This window comes from Triturus cristatus, chromosome 5_2, assembly GCF_964204655.1.
Source record: "Triturus cristatus chromosome 5_2, aTriCri1.1, whole genome shotgun sequence".
Classification (NCBI taxonomy): Eukaryota; Metazoa; Chordata; class Amphibia; order Caudata; family Salamandridae; genus Triturus; species Triturus cristatus.
The window spans coordinates 514565140-514587541 of NC_140588.1; the positions used below are offsets into that span (position 1 = coordinate 514565140).

The following is a 22402-nucleotide window of genomic DNA, read 5'->3' on the forward strand; positions in this document are numbered from 1 at the left end:
GTTTTGTTTACCAAAATCAATAAAAACACTTGATAAAAATGTAGTGAACAGCCATTGGAGACCAGTGAACCTTATTATTAACTCTGTAAAACACATACTCTAAAACATATAAAAAATATCCCTTTTGCAGGATATTGTGGGATTCAAACTTCTGGAGGAGTTGGCGAGAAACACAACTCTTAACAGAGACACAGTTTAGGAAAGTGCCTCTTTGTGCATGGTTACCTCCCACTTTTTGCCTGACATCTGATGCATTTTGACTTGGTGTGCCCTGGGTCCTTGCCAATCAGGTTCCCAGGGCCTGTGTTCTTTCTCAAAGCTGTACCTTTGGACCCACAATTGGCACCTCTCTGGCCACAGGTAAGCCCCTTGTAAAAGGTACAATGGGTAACAAGGGAAGGCCTCTAAGGGCTGCATCACTTATTGTGCCACCCTTAGAGGCTCTCTACCTCAACACCCACACACTGCCACTGGAGACTGCATGTTTTGGTGCAGAGAAAAGTGAAGAGTCGACATGGCACACATCCCTGTGTGTCATGCCTGCAAACCACTGCCTGTGGCCTAGGTAAACCACCCCTCTAGCCGGGTGCACTAGAACACAGGTGAGAGTACAGTTGCATGAGCACTGTACCCCTACAGTGCCTAAGTCCATTCTTAGACATTGCAAGTGCAGCAGAGACATAAAGAGTACATGGTCTGGGAGTTGGTCATTACGAACTCCACAGCTCCATAATGGTTTTGCTGAAAACAGGGAAATTTGGTAGCATACTTCTCAGCACATTAAGCCCACACTGATTCCAGTGTGGGATTTAATGTAAAATGCACACAGAGGGCATCTTAGAGATGCCCCCTGAAAAACGACCAGCCCTGGCGTGGTTCCTGAATGGCTGCCCTCCATTTGCCACCACCAGACAGGTTTCTGGACCCGTGCCTAGAAAGCCTCAGCTCTCTGGGTCCAGAGACAAAGCCCATCCTTGGCAGAGATGTCATGCCTCCTCCGCCAGGATGGGCGGAGTCCACGAAGGGGAAGCTTCAAAGGCCTGCCGCCTTTGTAAGTTGTCCCTGCCTTTTGTTGCCCCCAACAACTGCTTTCCACCGGTTTTGACCCCCACTCTGGGCAGAAGAATCGTAGGGAAAACAAAGTTAGGAAGAGAAGTGTGTTCACTTTTGCCAACCCCACCCCTCGGTTGAGGTGGAGTACACATCTCAGTCCCTCCCATCATGGAGAAGAGGGAACCCAGTCAATTAGGGAGAGACTTATGCCCCCCTCCCACTGGAGGGCGGTATAATAGGGGGTGTACTCACTCCAAGGAAGGGACTCATTGGTCTCAACCTGCACACCCCTGTACCGCCCCTACATTTTGTATTTAGAGGCGACCCTGAACCTTGCATCCTCATATTCGACGAAGAAAGAAGAAGGAACGAAGAGCCGTGCCGACCCAGAAAAAGGGGACTCCAACTGCTTTGGCCCCAGCCCTACCGGCCTGTCCAGACTCCGACCTGACTACAGCTGAAACCCCGGAGTGTCTAGCAGCTAACAGCCCTCCAGAGCCAGGAGGACCGGCCTTGCACCCATCTTAAAGACTGCATCCTGTGAGCACCAGCCTTGCTCAAGCAAAGATTTCTAACACAGAACGGGGATCCAGGCGGCTCCGCAGTTCTGCACCTGATGCCCACGGCCTGAGTTTGAATGGCCCAACACCACAAGGAGGTCTCCCTTGCGATCCTGAACTGGGATCTGGTGAACCCCGACCTACATCAAGCTTCAAGACGATGCCTGCAGCCTCAACCTGAAGGGTCTCCCCGGACACCAAAAGACACCCCTGCACCCGACACCCAATGGCCTTGGGTGGCCCAACCGACTGTGTCCAGGCATCTCCCAAGAACCCAACTTACCTTTCCAGCCGGTGGTGGCCTTCAGGAAGCCTCCCTGACCGAGCCTGCAGCATCTTCTCTAAATTGGAGATCTTCATTGAAATCCACAGGGTCCACGACGCGTCTTTGGCACTCTGCACCCGGCCGCCCCGTGCCACTGGTGGTGCAGCTCCTGCACTGACTGTTGGTGCCTGCAGTGCTGATCCTAACCCCAGGAGCCTTGCTCCCAAAGCCAAGTGGCCCGCTCGCCAGCAGTCCCTGATGAAAGGCCCCCTTGGCTAACATTAAGCCCCTGCACTCTGCACTCGGCCACCCCAGTGACGCTGGTGGTGCAATTTGAGTGACTCTTGACCTTGGGGAAACTTGGTTCTAACCCCAAAAAGTCATACCCACATGTCGTTTACTTAACTGTGAACCGCTATCCTTCTTTTCCCCATAGGAACCAATGTTACAAATTTTTGTTCCTAAAATGTTCTCTGTTAACTGATTTTGTATGAGGAGAAAAGTAACTGTGTTAAATCCGAAAAAGTCTTACTTACCTGTGTATTGTAGGTTCCATGGTGTGATATCTAGGCATATCATCCTGAGTAGTCGATGTAATCTAAAAGTATTGCAAAAGTAATCAGAAGTAATTTCTAACTAATTTAAAATGTTTTCAAAGCACATACAAACCCGTAACTATTGCAAATTCATTCCCAAATGCATTTCTGTGTAAAGTTTTACATGTGAAAGTACATTTTATATACCAGTACCAAGTCTTTTTTGGTTCTACAAAATAAACGATAAGTATACCTTTTTATACTTACCTAATTGGTCTGGATTCAGTCTCCGAGTGTGTGCCATCAGTTCTTGATTGAGCGAATACAATAAATGCTTACCACAACCTCCTGATAAGCCTAACTGCTCGACCACACTACCACAAATAGAGCTGTGAGTGATTATCTAATTTAGCCTCTGCTATACCTCTGGGGATCCACTTGACTCTGTGCACACTATACCTTACTTTGGTAGAGTATATACAGAGCCAGCTTTCTACACACTGCATTCTTTGTTACAGTAGAATTAATGTAATACTGCTGTGCTGTAAGGAATTTAGAACATAAGCAGCACAACCAATGAATTTTCAGTTCTGCATATACAATGATGAGGCCCAAAATGTGCAAGCCATTGTGTAAATGTTGGAGTGTAAAAGATTTAGAAAGAATGTATCTGCCTGCAAGCAAGCAACAGAAAAATGTACAAAAGTGTGAGTCTACAAACAAGAGGGTGCAATGCAAGAAAGATGTGGTTTAGAAGGAATAGCGGAGGGACGGCAAGGGTAGGTGGAGGTTACATTGAGATGTAAATGGGATGGAGAAAGGTGAAGCTGACTGGAAGGGATTAGCAAATACAAAGTATACCAGTAAACGGTGATTGTTAAAATCTAAACATCCTTTTAAAAGTTACTGTTTCTTTCAAACATTTGTTTACAATTAACTGCAATGTTCGAGAACACCACACAACCAGCACTGTAGTCAAAAGACAAAGTTATCTCAGAGAAGAGCAAGACACATTTTGAGTTCAAATTAGACTGGACAGCAGCATATAATGCGAGCTAATTTCTAATTTTTGTATTTGCAAAATCTGCAGGTGATAAAGGGAGATCAAACACCGAAACAGCATTTGGAACCTGAACCTAAAGACATGTTCTTGAATTCTAAAAATCGATAACCTGTCAGCTAAGTAAGTTGAAACTAGAGACATGCTAGAATTTGCTCCTCCTACCTCAAGTTTACAAAATCTGAATCCTTCTTTAATTTGATTGAGCCATATATTTAACTCTATAAGGTACAACATAGTCAGTCAAAGCAGCAGAGAGCCAAGCACTGGTAGAAATTACCTCATCAATTTCTAAAGAGAAATAATCTTTCATCAGCTCTGCTTTCTTCTTTAGAAACTGGACAATGTATTCTGCGAGGCCTTCCTTAGGACCATCTTCTTCTGTCCATCCGCTTTCCGGACTCTCCAAGGCTAGCATAGCTAGATCATAGAGAGGTGCTGGCTCCTACCAAACAGGATCAAGGGTTTTTATTATCTTCTTCCCACAACAAAGTATCCCAACTGGGGACGTTTGCATATACATTACTAATGTACAAGTTTACATATACATCTCAGTATTGCAATATTTACTACACTGCACAACAAAATTGCAACCCTGTCTTAAAACAAACTATTCAATTTCTCAAACACAAACAGGGTGGAAATCTCTGCACCTCACAGGCGTACCAGCATAATCATTTTTAAAAAAAGAGGGTGGTATGATTTCATGTTTAAAGACACTATAGAGATGTGAACAACAATGTCCTTACAGGGTGATAACGCTGAAGAAAGGATTTTATGTTACTTTGCAAATCAGATACTGTTATGGTACCGAGGTAACTGCAGTCATTTCAGAAAATGTATTTGCGAAACAGTTTCTGGATGTTTGCAGGGCACCTCATCTCTGGGGGCCTCTCAAATTGCAGATGGGTGCTTCTCAGGGACACCATTAGTCTGCCCTGAGCATGGAGAAAATATCTTTTGGTTCTGAATGTGTAGTGTAAAGTAGGTAACCTTTGAACGGCTCTGCACAAGCCTTGGTTTGTGGCAGCAGATTGGTATGAGGGACATAGGTGCATTTGGGGCAGTTGCCTACTGACCATGTCATGTTAAGTTTAAGTCCCGAGACCTAGGTATTACAGTGGCCACTTCTGTGCTAATTTTGTTAGACAGAATTACAGTTTTTTGACAAATAAACAAACCTGAAATAGTAGAAACCTGGCTCATTGACATGGACTTTGACAGCTTCAAACTCCAATTGAATGCCAAGCCAATTGGGTTCAACCTGGACACCAACCTTCCCCTCAAGGAACACACTTCAAAAAACACAAAGGCAGCCTGGTACCTGCTCTCTCTTCTAAAGATTGTGAAATCAATCCTTCCAGAAAGTGACTTCAGAGCTGCAGTTCAAGCTTTATACTCTTGCATCTCAATAGTGGTAACACTTTAAGCCATGGCCTCCAAGACTCCACTTTGGACCCCTAAGGGTATCCTACATGCAGCAGCACATCTCATCCAGGGTCAGAAGAAATAGGATCACATCACTTCCATTCTGATGGAAGTAATTTGGTTCCACTTGCCGGTCAGTACCATCTTTAAAACTAGCTGGTTTATTTACAATCAGTAAACTGTTGGATTGGGATGCAGCTCAAGTGACTGCCAGTGGCTGAGATTAATTCAAGCATTCCATCAATCACCTAGTTGTTTTTGCATCATTTACAAAGCTATCAAAATTAGCATCTCCTCTTATCTTCCATACACGCACACCATCTCTGGTGGCTCACTGTACACCCTCAGCCAGGACACCTTCAGACTGGATACTAATAAGTGCACAAAAGACAAAACAAGGCATCAGCCTTGTTCCACCCAGTTTCTCGAACAACATATCTGTACCCATCAGAACCACTCCAACACTGCTCCAATTTAAGAAAGAGCTGAAGACGCACCTCTATAAAGAACGCTACATCACAATGCAGTAAGAATAGACTTCTGCTCCCACAATCAAGCTACCTCTCCTACCACTCTTTGACTGCATGCTTGCCTTTCATCCTGAACAAGGCTTCACTGCATTGTGGCTGGGTTTGAGCTATACAAATACTACATACATATAGCCATTGCTGATGTGACCATACACAAACAGTGTAAAGAATAACAGTGCAGCTGTTAATGTGTGCAAACATTTTCTTTTTCTGTAAGAATGGCTTTATTCAAAATTGAAGGGGACGATCCACAGAGGGCAACCACTCCCTCACCCTGCCCTTTTCTTCCTGTGTTCCAGCTAGCATGGAGAGAATAGCTTTAAACCACAAAAGATCCCGGGTGGTTTACTTGAGCTCCTGCGTTTCGGATGAAGTACTCTGAAATGGAGGGTAAACCTAACCCAAAACCTGGTTTGCTGGACCTTGGAAATTGTTATATACACTGAACACTGACTGACAGTATGGCTTCAGCCAACTGCCTACTTTTAGGTATAAAAAACAGGAGCCGTCCAGCAGCACACTTATTTTTGTACTTTGACTCTTACTGCTAGAGAGCATCCAAAGAGCATCCAAAGTGTGCTGCAAGTATATTGCTTACTGCATCCTAGATAGGACTATGCCTGTGTCCCTGCTGAAGCTCTGCTTGCTAGCCTGCCCTCTGCTGACCCTGCCCTGCGCTGAACTTCCCAGCCTGCACACAACGTTGTGAGAGCCGGTTATTGTCTTTTTTGTTTTCTTTATACCTTCCTTTTCATATGTCTTGTGCGGTGATCCAGCACCCAGTTGGGTAGCTGGATCCAGGGAAATGTTGTGGTCCGATTTGAGCCATGCATGCTCCTATACGCTTGCTTGTTTCCCAACCAAGCATACCACCAAGCTCTGGCGAGAATGGTATGAGAAAGAGAGGACCAATGATTCCAGGCAGGTAAGCTGATGCAGCACAATTCAGTGGCAATCTCAGTTCTCTAATTGCAGGATACATAGATCACATACAAGGCCAAAAAACCCTTATGCACTGGTGAATTACAAACCCATTACTAATTTACCAGTTCTGGCAAAGAAGATCATGATGACAGCAACAGGAAAATCTCGATACATAATTTCCTTTGCCACATGCAATAAGTCTTCCGACTCTGTGAAGGAACAGAAATTGCACTCCGATTTCAGGGACGATGCCTTGTGCTTTATCAAAGGTGTCGGTTTACCTTAAGGGGATGCTTCACCTATGTAGCCTTCAACAAGATTATTATCCCAATGTTCTTGGAGTCTCATTTAAACTCCGTGTTTCCCCGAGAGGTATCTCCACCCTGTCGTTCTCCACAAGACTCCAATTTGTCATCTGGTATCTTTAATGTATATTTGCAGCGACATTATTCAACATTGCGGAAAACACCAAAGCAGGTATACAGTCCTGCATTGATGATATGCTGTTTAGTCAAAACCTACTTGTTTCTACAATGGTAAAAAATATTCTGTTTTTATCCAATGCTTTGATAGCTGATGCTCTGAATGGAGCAGTAGTTGTAGGAGAGTAGGATCTGCTTTTTAAAGTTACATTCACTTTTTGCTGTTGTATCACTGTTTTCGACTTAGACTGACTGGGATCTTGCAGCTTTCTCCTCTAAATTGATTGCATGCACTTTAGGTACACTCCAGATTGGATACTGGGGTACCCTTATCAGTCCCTAGTATATGGTATACTTTGTACCCAGGGCATAGGTACCCCAGAGGCCACCCAGGGGCTGCAGCATGTATTATGCCACCCCTGAGAGACTATTCAAACTGACACCACAGGTCTGCTACTGCAGCCTGTGTAAGGTGGTGCATGCACCCCTTACTTAGATATAGGTTCACTATATCTATTCTAAATCACTGCACATATAAACCTATCAGTCACCCCTATGGCAGACCTTATCAATCCTGAAGGCAGGGTGCTGGGTTTTAGCCTTCGGAACCTATTTTCCGGGGTTGTTTGTGATGTAGCTAACCATATATATTAAAGTGCATTATAACCTCGCGGTAAATGCTAACTTTAAAACGGCGCTTAGAAACAGGTCGTGTTTGGTGTCAAACACCTTGGAATCACACCTCCACACCAGTAACTGGTGTGGGAGGCATGATTCCACCCTTCTAGAGGGACTTATGTGAAACACCGGTACCAGCTCTCTCGACCTGGGCATCACAAAATGGATGCTGCCAGTCACAGACACGTGTCTGCCCTCCTGCTGCTGAGCCGAGCAGGGGAAGGCTTGACAATAGGTTTCCTGTCACAGGACGGTGTGACCACATACCAGACCGGTGTGACCACATACCAGACAGGATTTAGTGTATTGGGGCTGGGTGGGTGCACTCTAAGAGTGCTTGAAAGTCTGCACTGGGGGCACATGTGGTGTCCCTGTGCATGGTGCAGTTCAAACCGGTTGCAGGAGCCATTTGCTCCTGCTCTGGCGCGAAACTGGACAAAGGAAATGGGTGCAGCCACCCCTCTGTCCTGACCCTCCCATAGGTGGGTCCCCAGAGTTTGTCCCACCCCTTCCTTGGGTATAAAGTAGGAACCCTGACTACAGGACTTTAGGTTTTACCTGGACTAAACTCTGCTACAGAAACCAAGTATTTCGATGATCTACACTTCGCTGGAAGACTGAAGAATCGCCCTTGGAGTAAAGGAGTTACTCCCCTGCAGCAGCAGTCACCTAAACGCATCTGACCGGTTTGCATCTCCCGAGCTCCTGAGGACTCCGAAGATTTCTGCAACACAGGAGGTGGGTTTCCGAGGTCTCTGAGGTCGATCTGCTCTCTCAGCAATTCTGAGACCAGTAGCCCTCGTGGGGACCGTGCAACCCGAACCCCTGTGCACTTTTGCAGCAGCATATGCTTTTTGGCGATCCCTGAGGCTGTGCTTTGGGCTACGTGTAGTCCTGACCCCAAGCAGTATTTCCACCGAGGATTTCTGGACTACACTCCACGAGTGTTCCGTGGACTGGTATTTCGTGATTCATCTCGAGGTCCCTTCGCGATCCCTGGTCTGTTGGCCTGTGGGTCCCTGTGAAGGTAACTTTGACTTTCATTGGGCTTTCCTGGTTGCTCCAGACGTTCCCGCACTCTCCACTGCTTGGAGAGTCCCCAGGACCTTGCTGGTCCTCACCGTAGCTTGTTTCCTCTGCCCGCATGGGTTGCAGTTGCCAAGGCTTGTTGGTGTTTGATCCGGACACTGACCCTCCAGCACTCGACATCCTTCGTGGGACAGCTCACCTCCGGACTTTGGTCGTCATCTTCTGGTTCCCGTGGCTGCAGAGTCAAGAATCCTATCTTCTCACCTGAAGCACCGGATATTGGTGGGCATTCGTCTACTGAGCCCCTGGTCACCCTAAAGTGACCCAGACTCTGTCCCCTCTGCTTTCAGGTTCTTCTCACCTCGGATCCAGGCTTGGATTCCACCGGACACTTTTAATCTTCCCAGCAGCAGCACTTCTTCGCATCACGCCAATGAAAACGACGAGGGTTTCCGACACCACTTGACCACTATGCACCCGGCTCCTCTGGGATAGGTACCACGGGTACCTCGGTACTCACAAGGGTGCTGGCCTTAGAACCTTCTATGTTCTGGAGGGTTTGCTTGAAGTCCTCTCCGATGTGTCCTTACACTGTAATTTTCCAACCTCGACTTTTGCATACGGTTGTACGGAGCACTCGCCTGTGTTCACACACTGCACCCGTCATCCGTAGGTCCCGTGTCACTACTTTGGGTGGTTCCTTGGGGTGCCAGCGATTCTACGTGCTCTAGGCACTGTGTCTAGTTGAGTCGTGGTTGTTATACCACTTTCTTAGTATATGGTTCGGTCTCCCCCTGGAGCCTGCTGTGTATTGTGCTATTTACTGTTGTTCTAGAGATTTAATATTGTGTGCTTTGTGCTCTAATCTCATAAAGAGGTTAGTAGAGAGTGTTTAGTAATAAATACATAAATTTCATATATCTCTTGTGTGGTTCTCCATTCATTTGGTCATTCACGAGGTTCTGATCTGGTAAAAAAGCTGCTTTACATTCCTTCGAGACTTAGCCTGAAGGCTTCTCTCCACAGCTTCCACTAGGATCGCTTTTTATAAAGGTTGTCTTTAACCTAATCATCAATAAGGGCCGTTTGGACTGGTGAAAGGTACCCACTTTAATTAGTGGACAGCATATACCAGGCCAACTTCTCACAGTAGTTGGCAGGTGTTACCTGCAGACAGTCAAGCGAAAGCCTATCTTGCCTTTTCTTTCAGCTACACATAAGGCCTTAGTGGTGGAAGCCACTGTAAATTTCGGGCTAGATGATGTCAACAGCCTCTATTATGGCCTCCCTTTGTTCCAACGACAACACTTAAAAAGAGTGCAGAATGCTGTGGGAGGGACTTTGCAGAGTAGAGATCATCTATCTCTCTTGCCAGGACATCCAGTCACTGGCCTCGAGTGAATCAAGCTTTGACACCCAGCCATTATATGAGGAGCTCAGATGTCTAGGGTCAAGAGCTGGTTATTATTGGCTATATATTTTTCTATGAGAGGTGGGTACACGTAATAACAGCCAGGCATGAAGTAACCACAACCTAGGTTTAACAAGAGTCAGTAATGTTCATTTCTGGCCTTCCCTGCCACAGGGTATCATCTCAGGTGAGGTGACGCTCGCTTTTTACAATTGATTTCAATGGATATCTCGGTCTTTGACTAAACATTTAATTATAACGCTTGAACCTTATGTGGCAACCTTATTTCACTCATGTCTTTTTACGTTTTGTTTAACCTGCGCTAGATTGATTGCACGATTGCCCTGAAACCTCCTGTAATCCGCATTGACTCATTTTACATATGCGTGTTTCCTTGTATAATCTTGCTCTCATGCTAAATGCAAACATCTTTCTCTCTCTCCTGAATGACCGCCTGTCTTTTAAATTGACTTCTATAATGTTTTTCTATGATTTTGTTGCATCTTGTTGCACCTCGTATACTTTCAATTGACTTCAACCTATCTCGCCTACGCACGCTCTCCTCATGTCGGGCCCTAATTACATTTAACATTATTTTGTTTTCGTTCCTTATCTGGTGCTATTATGTTTTAAAATGACCATCCTCGTATTGTCGTGTTTTCAAAATTGTACTGTATGACATTGATTTATGTAATGCCGACCTTCTCTGAATAATTTCTCTCACTTCTAATATGTTACTTTCTATATATCTATTCCCCATCACTTATTGATACTTCTGATTAACATACCACGCATTCTAACTGGTACAATTATAAACTAAACTAACAATACCCATACTTCCTTACGACTAATACCCAATGCACTCCCCCTGTCTTTTCCTTGTTACCCGACACAATTTAACTTTTGTTCTAACACACTTCTTCTCATTTCCACTTTACTTCTCGCGAATCCCTCACCCATATACTCCCCTTTCTTAATCACATTAACCTCCTGTAATAATATTTCTTTCATCTCTCGCACCTCAACTCTGTCCTTCTCATTTTTCTTCTTCCTCCACTTTTTAAATAACCTATGTTGTAACATTGCCTATGTACAGCCCTGAGGAAGCCCCAGGCCCGATGGCCTGTTAGGGGGCGAAACACGTGTTGGCTGTGCCATCTCTCTTCCTTTTTCCTACTTGATGAATAAAGCACGAATATATGACTAATTTCATCGGATCTATCTACATTGATTTGGATATTTCATCCTAAGAAACTCAAAACTTAAACTCTTGCCCAGATACACCTTTCATGTCTTACTTGGTTCTGGGTTTGGGCCTGGGTAGAAGTGCTGACTGACCAGTAAGGCAACAAGGGAAGCTGGAGAGATAGATATACAACAAAGTTCAAGGAGGTTACTGAGATGGGCAAGTCTTGCACGATCTCAGACCTTCATGTTCTCATGAATCTTCAGATCATGAGAGACTTGGTCCAGCAGCCGGCAGGTGTACCTTCACTGCTGCTGTCCATGACCTCTGGTTGTCACATGCCCTTGGAGCTGGAGAGCTCTGACAACAAAGGATACCCCCTACCTGCGTTACCATGACACATTAGAGGTCTGTGAATGTTTTTATTCCATATCAGTACTGCATGTTGTGGGTCTTTTCAGTTCCATGTAAGTTCCAAGCAAGGCTGATGCCCGAGATTTGTGTTAGATCTCTGCTAACACTGTATACTACGTTTAGACAGGGGCTCTGATTTTATGACTGAATAGTGTTTAACACCTATTGTGTTAAATCCTGTGTACATTAGAGTACCATTCTCAAAGTGGGATTACCAGCTCATTGTATCATGCTGTGTAGTATTGGTGAATTTTGTTTGGTATTATGTGCGATACACTTTCCATTGGGTAAGTTCTGTTTATACTGTACATATAGGTTTGTGATATCATTAATGTAGAGGGAAATGCAATCCTTAGCTGGACATTAATGCTTCATTGTGGTTGTTGGAACTGTACCTTAATTCTCTCCTCAAACTATGCTGCCTCCCTCTAGATGGGCTTTGCCTAGAGACAAAGAGGTAGTACTTACAGTGCTCTTGCAGAGGAGAGAAAATGCTCTCTGAATTTCCAACACCGCTGAAGGAACAGATTTGGAGTGAGGCCAGTTCCAAAGTCAGGCTGGTGTTCTGCTTACACCATATAAGGAAATGTAGAGGCTTTCACACCAAATAATGTCTTGTTATGTGTAGTTGCAAAGCGCACTATCACTCGCGAGGGTATCCTGCGGCTAAGCAGGTGTGTGTGCCTAGCCCTACCTATGGTAGGCTGGTTAATAGAAAAGCCAGGTGTTCAGCACCTAGCGGAACTCAAGAAGAGAGGAAGCTCTGATGTGGAGAGGGAGGCCGTTCCACGCCTTAGGAGCGTTGTAAGAGAATGTTCGTACTCCTGATCTAATTAAGTGTATGCATGGGTTGTAACCAAGTAGGATTCCTGCAGAGCGGAGGTGTCTGGATGGTTGGTGAAAGGAGATGAGACTGTTCAGGTAGGGGGGGCATGAGTTGTGGAATGCCTGGAATGTGTGTTTTAGGAGTTTGAATTGAGAGCGTTTGTGTATTGGAAGCCAGTGTATTTCCCTGCGGTATGGTGTAATGTGAGTTCTGTGTGGGAGGTTAAGGACGATTCTGTTTGCAGAGTTCTGGATGGTCTTGTTGTTAAAAAGCGCGGCCATCTAGCATGCTTATCCATTCACTGGGAAGCCAGACCACACCTTCCTAGGTGTGCACATGCGATCTTTGAACACGTAGGCAAAAGATCCTTAATTAGGGGTAGGAATAAATGATCTACCAGAGCGGTATAAAGCTAGTAGTGGCAGGGACATAGAAGCACAACTTTCCTGCCCATGTTTAATTTTTTCCAAAATTCCTTGATTCAGGAGTTCAATGTACGACAGAAGGAAATGTGTTCTCTGGGGCAGAGTGAGTGCTGAGGGATTTGGGTCTGAACATTCTGGCAACTGCCGCATCACAGAATGTATCCGCACTGTAGGAACTAGATGAAGGCAACACACAAGGATTTGTTGCTAGTTGACAATAAGCTAATATCTTAGAAAGGAGATTTGATTAGTTTTTCCATGGTCAGAAACTACAAGTTGATGATCTCATCAACAATGCATATTCCGGGGAGGAGCCTAGCGCGCAACCAAGATGGACGCGTAGGCACAGGGCTCCCGGGACCCTCGCGGCCTCCCACATCTATCCTGGCTGTAATCCTGTTAATTTGAAGGAATATTCCTGGTGAACCGAAGCGGAGGTGATTCCCGTTTTCGGAACTTAAATCGGACTTTGGGAACTCGACTTATCCTGTACTCCGGAGAGAGGCCTGTACCGTGGCGCCACCCCGGACTTGGGTTGGCCCTGTCCCCGAGCTCCAATCGAACAACAACGGCTCTGGGGTCTTGGGCGGGCCCGTCCCCCCCTGGTTTCACTTTCGCTTTTGACTTTCCTCTACGAGTCTGGTGGCGGGCGCTCGCAGTCGCTCTGCGTTGGGACCGATCTGTAGCGATCGAGTGACATTGATAAAGGGGGCTGTCCATCAGTCAGGTGGACTCCCCAGGGTGATTGCTGCACCTCACAGGTATACTAGATCTGCTCTCCCTGCTGAGTGATGACGACCCGGCTGGACGGTGACAAGCACAAGTCTAGAGCTCCCCGGAGGGGTAGCTACGTGCAAGCTAACAACATGGACCGCTACGCCCAGCAGAAGGGATCTCCTGGATCGAGTGGGCTTTCAGATGCAGCCAAGGAGGGCCCGTCACCCTCGACGGAATTGTCACTACAAGATGTCATGGGTGCCATCGATGCCATGAAGGCCTCGGTCGGCCAGCAATTCGACTCGCTGACCCACAAGCTTGACACCGTGTTGATCGATATCAACTTACTTAAGGCAGATCTGTCAAAAACTAGTGAGAAGGTCAAATCGCTCGATCTCACGTCATCTGGCCTCAAGACGGATGTCTCTGAATTGCAGACGGAGATCCGTAGTTTGCGGACCCTCAGCGACCTCTCTGCTAAGAGACTGGAGGATTTTGAAAGCAGGGCCCGGCGGAATAATGTACGCATCATCGGTGTACCGGAGAGGTCGGAGGATGGGCCGGTCGATCTCTTTGTGGAAGATCTGATCCTGACCAAACTAGCGCCGAAAGGCCTCAGCAACTTCTTTACGGTGGAGCGGGCACACAGAGTTCCGGGGGGCCGGCCGAGGCCTGGGGCCCCACCACCACCTATCATTGCCAGGATATTCAACTTTCGGGACCGTGACGCAATCCTGCAGGCCTCCCGTGTGCATGGCCCGACGAAATATGACAATGCGGATATCAGTTTCTATCCTGACTTTACACAATCGGTGCAGAAACAGCGAATGGGCTTTATGACTGTCAAGCGGCGGCTGAGGGACATGGGCTTGAAGTACTCTATGCTTTTCCCGGCCAAGCTACGTATTGAACTGGAAGAACGGACTCATTTTTTTGACCGGCCCGAGGCGGTTGAGGATTGGCTTGACACTTTGCACCGTCGGCACGGCGGGGTGGAACGAGCTGCGGATGAGGGTGGTGGATCAGCGGAACAAGGGTGAACGAATGACTTGTGGTTCCTTGACGATCTTGTGTTCACCCCCGACTTGGGTTTGATGTACTGGGGTTTTTCTTTTCTAGGACTGCATTACCCTTCCTTCATCATGGGGAGGCCGCGGGGTATCTGGTGAGATTCTTCCTCTTCGGGGGGGGGGGTTTCCTTCTTTCTTTCCGTAGAGTAGGTTTATGGGGGGGCGACAGGCACACTGCGAGTTGGGGTGGCTTAATGGTCCTGTGCAGGGGTGCAGGGTGGGGGGGTGTGTAGCGGGAGTTGGGGGGGTGGCGGTAGGGGTGTTGTTTTTGTGTGGTGTTCGTTTTATACCAGGCAATCAGTGTGCTGTTTTTAACTCTCAACGTGGGTGGGGTGTCCGTTGCTGTGGAAATGGGGGGTAGGGGGTTGCGCATTTTAACATGGAATGTCAATGGTTTGGGGGACCGATTGAAGCGAGGGGTGGTGCTACAGTATCTGAAACGTCTCTCTCCTGATGTGGTTCTGTTGCAGGAGATGCATTTGGTGGGACACTCATGCCATGCTATGAATAGAAAGGGCTACCGTTTGGTGGCCCACTCTGGTTTTACTACCGGCTCCAGAGGGGTGGGCATTTTGGTTCGATCCTCTCTCCCGCTGGAAATTGATGAGGTGATACATGACGACCTGGGGCGCTACGTGGTGTTGGTGGGCCGGTGGGAAGGACGGACTTTGTGTTTGGTTTCAGTTTATGTCCCCCCGGGGTTGCAAACCACTACCTTTGCGGACTTGGGAGGGTTGCTGCTTGGGCTCCCGGAGGGCCTCTTGCTGGTGGGTGGTGACTTCAATTCTGTGGTGTCGGGTAGAGTGGATCGGCACCCTCCCAGAGACCTCCCCGGGGCGCATTCCTGGCTGGGTGGCTTTATCGACACTATGGGGCTTGTGGACTGTTGGAGATCAATGCATCCGGGGCTCGCCCAATTTACATTTCACTCTGGCGTCCACGGCTCCTTATCTAGATTGGACTATATGCTGATGCCGGCCGCCCAAGCCCAAATGATCGGGGAGGTCAGACATCTGGCCCGTGGCATCTCTGATCATTCCCCGGTCCTGCTCCACTTAGATGTGGCCATGGGGGTAGAGGGGAGGGTGGCCCCGATTAATCCCTGGTATTTGCATGACCCCACGACTCGTGCCCTTTTGGTTAAGTCTCTGGACCGTTATTTTGAGGAAAATCAGGGTTCAGTCTCATCGGCCGTAACGTTGTGGGAGGCTTTCAAGGTGGTCATCCGTGGGCAGGCCCTGTCCTTGATCTCCCATGCTAAGAGGCGTAAAACTGAGGAGGTGGTACGCCTGGAGTCGGACATAACTGACTTGGAAGAAGATCTCGGGCGAGGGGTCACGCGTGACAAACTCCATGCCCTTTGCCTGAGACATGCGGATGACAGGGCGTTGGTTACGGATGCTGCCAAGCTCGCTAGTAGGGAGCAACAGGGGCGCTTGTATGATGTTGGCGACAAGGCTGGAAGGTTGATTGCATGGCTGGAGAAGAGAGAGCGAGCGAGTCGTGTGGTCCCGGTGATTGTGCGTGCTGATGTTGTGAGTGTTACGGATCCGGGGGAGATTGTGAGCTGCTTTGCGGACCATTTGCGGGACGTCTACTCTCCGGTTTCGGAGAGGCCAGAAGACGACTCTCGTCAATTGCTGCGAGATATTGCATTGCCGTGCCTTTCGGTCGATGATAAAGAACTGCTGGACGCGGCGCTTACAAACTATGAGATAGCATCGGCGATTCGCTCGGTCCGTTCAGGAAAGGCTCTCGGCCCCAACGGCCTTCCGATCGAGCTCTACAAGCTTCGTCCAGATAGGTTGGCACCTCATCTCCGCGAGATGCTTATTGCATCCCGAGAGGCCGGCGCCCTGCCGCGTGATCAACGTCTAGCGACCATTGTGGTGCTCCATAAAGAGGGCAAACCGCGTGATTGCTGTGCGTCTTATAGGCCCATCTCCCTTCTAAACGCTGAACCCAAGATTCTCGCTAAAGTGCTCGCTAATCGTCTGATTAAAGTCATCGGTGACCTGGTACACCCGGACCAGTCTGGTTTTATTCCGCACCACAACACCGCGCTGAACCTGCGGCGCCTCCATGGAGTCCTCGCGAGAGTTGACTCTATTCGGGAGCCTGACATTTTGGCATCTCTTGACGCCACGATGGCGTTTGACACGCTGGAATGGTCATATCTCTGGGCGGCGCTGGCTAGGTTTGGTTTTGGACCTGGATTCATTGGATGGGTGAAGTTGCTATACGTGGAACCACTGCCGCAGGTGGTGGTGAATGGTAGAGTTTCTGCCCCCTTTTTGCTTGGCAGGGGAACGCGGCAGGGTTGCCCCCTGTCCACGCTTCTTTTTGCTCTTGCGTTGGAGCCCCTGGCGGCGTGGCTCCGGTGGGAACCCTCCATGACGGGTATTCGGTGGACACCGACGTTTGAGGATCGCGTGTCACTCTACGCAGATGATATTTTGCTCTATCTCACCTCTCCGCGGAAATCGTTGATAGTCTTATTTGATGTATTGAACTCCTTTGGTCGCAATTCAGGGCTTGTCATTAATTGGGTGAAATCCTGTGTCTATGTGCTGGTTGGCGACCCCCCTCTCCTCCCGCGTGGCTGTCCAATTCAGATTTCACATTCTGGATTCAAATATCTAGGTATCCACGTATCCCTCGATCCGGCGGTCCGTTATGCTCTGAATCTGTTGCCCCCGCTCCAGCGGCTGCGGGCCGATGTAGCTCGTTGGCGTAAGCTCCCGCTATCACCGCTTGGCCGGGCAGCCTTATTCAAAATGATGTCTCTTCCACGCTTTCTGTATGCATTGCAGAATACGCTGGACGTGGTGCCCGCCCGATATTTTAGTGAGGTAGAGAGCTTACAGAGGCAGTTAGTTTGGGATGGGAGACCGCGCATTGCTCTCGCTAAATTGACCCTACCGTGGTACGACGGTGGCATAGCTCTCCCTGATATTAGACGATATTATTGGGCGTCCCAGTTGGTGGCGGTGAATCATGGGACATACGGCCCTGCGGTGAACCCCGCGTACGAGATGGATAAGCTACTGTTGCCGGGCAGAGATTTCAATAGGGCGCTTTATTCTACGAAGGGAAGTACTAAATTGACCGGTCCTACTAAAAATGCGGTGCGCGCCTGGCGTTGTGCCACCGCTGCTACGGGATGGACGGGCCGTCTGTCTCGTGCGACTCCACTGTATGCGTCGGACGCGTTGGGAGGTTTATGGCGTTCGAAAGGCTTTGAGAAGTGGGACTTGATCGGAATTAGTCGTGTGGGGGATCTTTGGACGAAGGGCGCTTTTAAATCGTTTGAAGCTCTTCAGACGGAATATGAGCTGAGCGATAGGGAGTTCTTTCGTTATGCGCAGATGCGCCATGCGTTACTCTCAGCTTTCCCGAATCCTGCAGTTATCCCCGAGGCCTCCCCGTTGGAAGATCGTCTGCTTGATGGTTACCTGCCAGACAGTACTATTTCCCTGATCTACAAAAAACTGATTAATACTCGAGCGGACCTTCTCACACATTTGCGAGAGGTCTGGGTCGCTGATGGCCTAGAGTTGGATGACAAGGACTGGGTCGCGGCCGTAGCCTCACCGAGGGAGGTTGCTATACCGGCTCGCCTTCGATTTGTGCAGTTGAAGATACTACATAGGGTCTATGTCACCGGTCCCCGCTTGCTTCACATGGGTTACACAAGTGATGGTTTATGTCGGCGCGGTTGTGGCTTTCTTGGTACTTTTCTTCATATTCTGTGGGAGTGCCCGAAGGTGATACGTTTCTGGACTGGTGTACATGCAGTGATGGAGGAGGTTACGGGTGTGGCGCTGCTCCCTGAGGCTCGGCGATGTGTGTTGAATGTGTGGGAACCGACTGACTGCGATGTGGCACAAGAACGTTGGGTGACTTTGGGCAACATGATCGCTAAAAGGGACATTGCGCAGCTCTGGGGGTCCGGCCGGCCCCCCACAGTTACGAAATGGAAAGAAAACATGGATTGGTGCATGTTCCGAGAGAAGACGGTTTATGTGGCCAGAGGCAAGCCTAGGGCATGGAGTAAGATGTGGGGTCCCTGGAATTCCTATCGGGGGGATATATGCGCCCCCCCCTTGGTGGTCGCACCAGACGTAACGATGTCCCCTTGACTTTGATGTTCCTGGTCGCTTTGCGGGAGGGATGACCGAGCCTCTTCCTGCCCCCCGTGCCCTTTTTCACGCAAATAAATGTGTAATTGGCTTCGTTGTCGCTGTTGTCCCCCGCCCATGAGAGAGCAAGTCCCTGTTAATGGAGTTCTTTTGCCTGGTGTAAGTTTCTTTTTGTTGTTTTATTTGTAAAAAGTTTATAAGAAACCTTTCTGAAATACTATGTTCAGTTGTGGGCGGCTGCAGCCGTTAGGTGTGCGGTTCGCTTCGGCTCTTCTAAACTGCTGTATTGTTGTTTTCTCTACATTAGCGGCCGGCCCGGGCGGTTGTAGGCCCATGACTGTCAATATTCGAAGTGTAAATAAAGGTTTTTAAAAAAACAAAAAAAAAAACAATGCATATTCCTTCTTTGCAGGCAAGTAAATATAGTTCTGGACATTTCTCTTTTGGTAAAGTGCCTGCCCCAGTCATTTTATGAAGGATGTCCACCTCTGAGTTGACATAAAGCTGTAGGGTTCTGACATGCAGGCCGGTGTGAGACAGGGGCCTTCAACCCCCAGGGAACTTGGATGAAACCTACTATCCTGTAATAAAAGGATGGGAAAACTATACATTTTGGAGAAAAATCAAAGTGCAAAAATGTTCTGGAGTGTTCTGGCGCCAAGTGCCTGTGGTGCAAGGAAAAAATAAACTGATGTCAACCACAGCTGCTGGTAACTTTAACCAACGATGTCACTTCCAGTTGGTGATTCAAAGGTCAACACTGCTTGGTCACAACCTAGGGGTGTTCTGTGGTATAAAATTCAGATCGAGTGTGACGCCTGAGGATACTTCAAAAATGTGGAATCTATTGTAAGATATAGCTATTAGAGGACTTTTATCATGTGACATAAATATTGCTGTATATGATGTTTGTAATTCACTTAAATATTTAACTATAAGTTTTGTCTCACACTACATCATCTTGACCACTGAAAAGTGTAAGAAAAAAACAGAATTAACAGAGTAACACTGAAGAGAATATTAGAAGCCAACTAGATCAGAGAATTCGTCGAGATCAGAAACATGAATCAAATACATGTTATTGTGTACTTGCCTTTCTAGAGGGGGCATATGGGGCATCAGCTTAGCACCATTTTGCTGACTTAGCTTGATTTTTTCTTCTAGCATACCCATTCTTCCAACTTATGCAAAGGAGCATTGTGCGATGGTGGTAGCCACCTGCATTGAAGGCCTGTTTCTCTCTTCTTCGGGCAAGGGGAGTATTGTGATGCAGGGCAGTCTAGGGGAGCAGAACCACTGGTAAGCAGTAAGTGGCAGTTTTAAATTGCTTATGAGCTTTTCATTGGGCACGAGTGAGGGTATGTGGCTAGTGCTGGCTAGGCATGTGGTAGTTTACCTGGGTTTACCTGAATCTATTTGAGCCCTTTGTTTATCTCTATTCGGATCTGGAATGACTGAGTTCTCAAGGCTTCCCACCTTTAACCTGGCTGGTCCTTGCTGGGACTGGTAGGCTGCAGTTTCTGCATACAATTTTGCCAGAATAACCTGAGAGAGTGGTTCTAAGGCATAAACCTGGATACCTCAGCTTCTAACCACCCCAGGATACGTCACAGAAAACAAAACTGCTAGCTTTTACACAGAAATGAATCATTTACTTGTGAAGATGTAGGATGAATTTTAAGCCCAGAAAAAGCCCCCCAAAAATATAGATAAAAGCACAGACCCATTTTGGACCGGAAGTCTCTCAGACCCTCATCTCATAGTAAAGTACGCAAAACACAATGTATTTAGGTCTAGCGGAAAGACAACTTTAGCGGTCTGCCAGCGCTAAAGTAGTGAAGAAGAAACAATAATATAAGCAGAGAAGAGCTTTGATTATTAATTGCTCTTTAGGAAGGTTATTGACGTTTTGGATCCGTGCACAGAACAGCAAACACGGACGGGCAATGGGTCAGTCCCCGTCAGCTACTGCTTTCCTGGAAGAGTAGTTCAGGTTTTAGGTAATCCAAAGAGAAGCCATTCGGTGTTGGAAGCAGGGCCGCCTTTAGCCTGGGCGAGCTGGGCCCAGGACGCCAATTTTTTGGGGGGGCGCGGAGAGGTGTGTGCAGTAATGTCATGCCAACAGCAGCCCCCTCTCATCTTGCTCTAGCCTTGTCCTTGTTCCCGCCTCTTCGTTTCTGTCTGAGTTCCCAGTTTAAAGTGGTTTTAGCCCTTCATAATCATACTGCGGATAATGTTTTTAACACCCTTTTAGCCCCTTTCCTTGCCCTGCCTTCACCCTCTCACCCCTGCTGGCACACATCAACAAAACCATCATCTGTGAGGCACTTAAGCTATTGGTGACTTAGGTGAGCTGGGGGAGGTCCGGGGGTGTTTGAGGTCAGGTGCCAGTCCCCGTTAATCCAGGTACTGACCTGAGAACACAAAACCACCCCAAAGCTGCCCCGTTTTATTCACCATCATCAGCAAGGGCGCCAAATTTCTCTCCACCCAGGCGCTATCTTAGCAAAGACCGGCTCTGGTTGGAAGCATTAGTTATCATGATTTATAGTTTTTTCCTTTTATAACGATAACAAACATTAAAAGAAATCATGCTCAGTACTGGCTGAAGCCACGGAAGAAGCGTCAAAGAGGTCAAGGGGTGCAAACGTATGCTTGCTCTGGGCAACAGATCAACGTTACGCCCTACCGCTCTCACAGCACAGGGCCACTCCACGCGGAACGGAAAGCTCTACTTTGCCGACTGTGGCAGGGCACCCTCAGCTGCAGATGAGGGCCCAGAGACTGGAGTCGCCTGCTGTCCACTGTGAGCAGTGCACCTCAACAAGTTCCTAATTAATGGCGCACAGCCGAGCACTTACTCCTGTGTCATACACCCACCTGCTAACTCTCGTACTAATACACTCGTTCACTACACAATCAAGAAACACTTTCACTTTTATGTCACACCTACTGACTTTGTCAATGCTTGTTTTGCATTTATTCCTAACGATTCACAACTTTATTTGGGAAGACTTTTAGGGTGCAAAGGTGTGAACCATTTCTTGCAAAACTACGTTTTGTTTACAATGAAAAGTTGGATACGTGCCGATTCAAAAATGTTGCCTATACCCCCCACCCCAAAAAAGCAATACCTTATTAAAAGAAAGTAACCTTGATTTTTTTTTTTTTTTTTACACAGGCTGACCACAGCAGGACACAAGGATGAGTTTATGTGCTCCTACTAGTTCTATAAACATGGAGAGACCCCACATACCTCAGTTCCCCCGATGACTGCCCTTACGCCTTGCTTTCTTTAAACCGGAGTTGTTAACAGCATGAACTAGGACTTTACCCTTATTTTTTGCTGCACTTCATTTTAATAAGCTTGATCCTGGTGGATATGTGTGGCTCAATGATTGGAGCGGCAGACACTGATGCAGAGGTCTAGCCCGGGACCAGGGTTCAATTCCCTGCCTCGGCGGGTCTTGGGCTCAGAAATTCCACGGACCTGATAATTCTCGCCTCGGTGCCTATTCCAATCATGGAGTCCCACTCTGCAACTCTGGGCAATAGCTTGCTTAATCTCCACAACGGCCCCCACAACGCTAAGGATGCCTGGCCTCCACCTTGGGGGTGCCCAGGAGTGGACCCCTCACAGGGAAAGCCAGGATGGGTTCCACAGCGGTATTCGTACAAGCGCCTTGAGACCCTTACGGGTGAGTAGTGCGCTATACAAGTATCAAA

General features: G+C 47.7%; 1 protein-coding gene across 3 annotated transcripts in view; it reads right to left on the reverse strand.

Annotated features, from left to right (window-relative positions):
* The window catches only part of MLH1 (mutL homolog 1), a 388689-nt gene that overhangs the window by 87761 nt on the left and 278526 nt on the right, over nt 1–22402 (reverse strand). For all 3 annotated transcript variants that reach the window (XM_085607539.1, XM_085607537.1, XM_085607538.1), the window contains one exon: nt 3755–3919. In XM_085607539.1, the coding sequence (XP_085463665.1) occupies nt 3755–3919 (165 nt within the window). The remainder of the gene's footprint in view (nt 1–3754; nt 3920–22402) is intronic.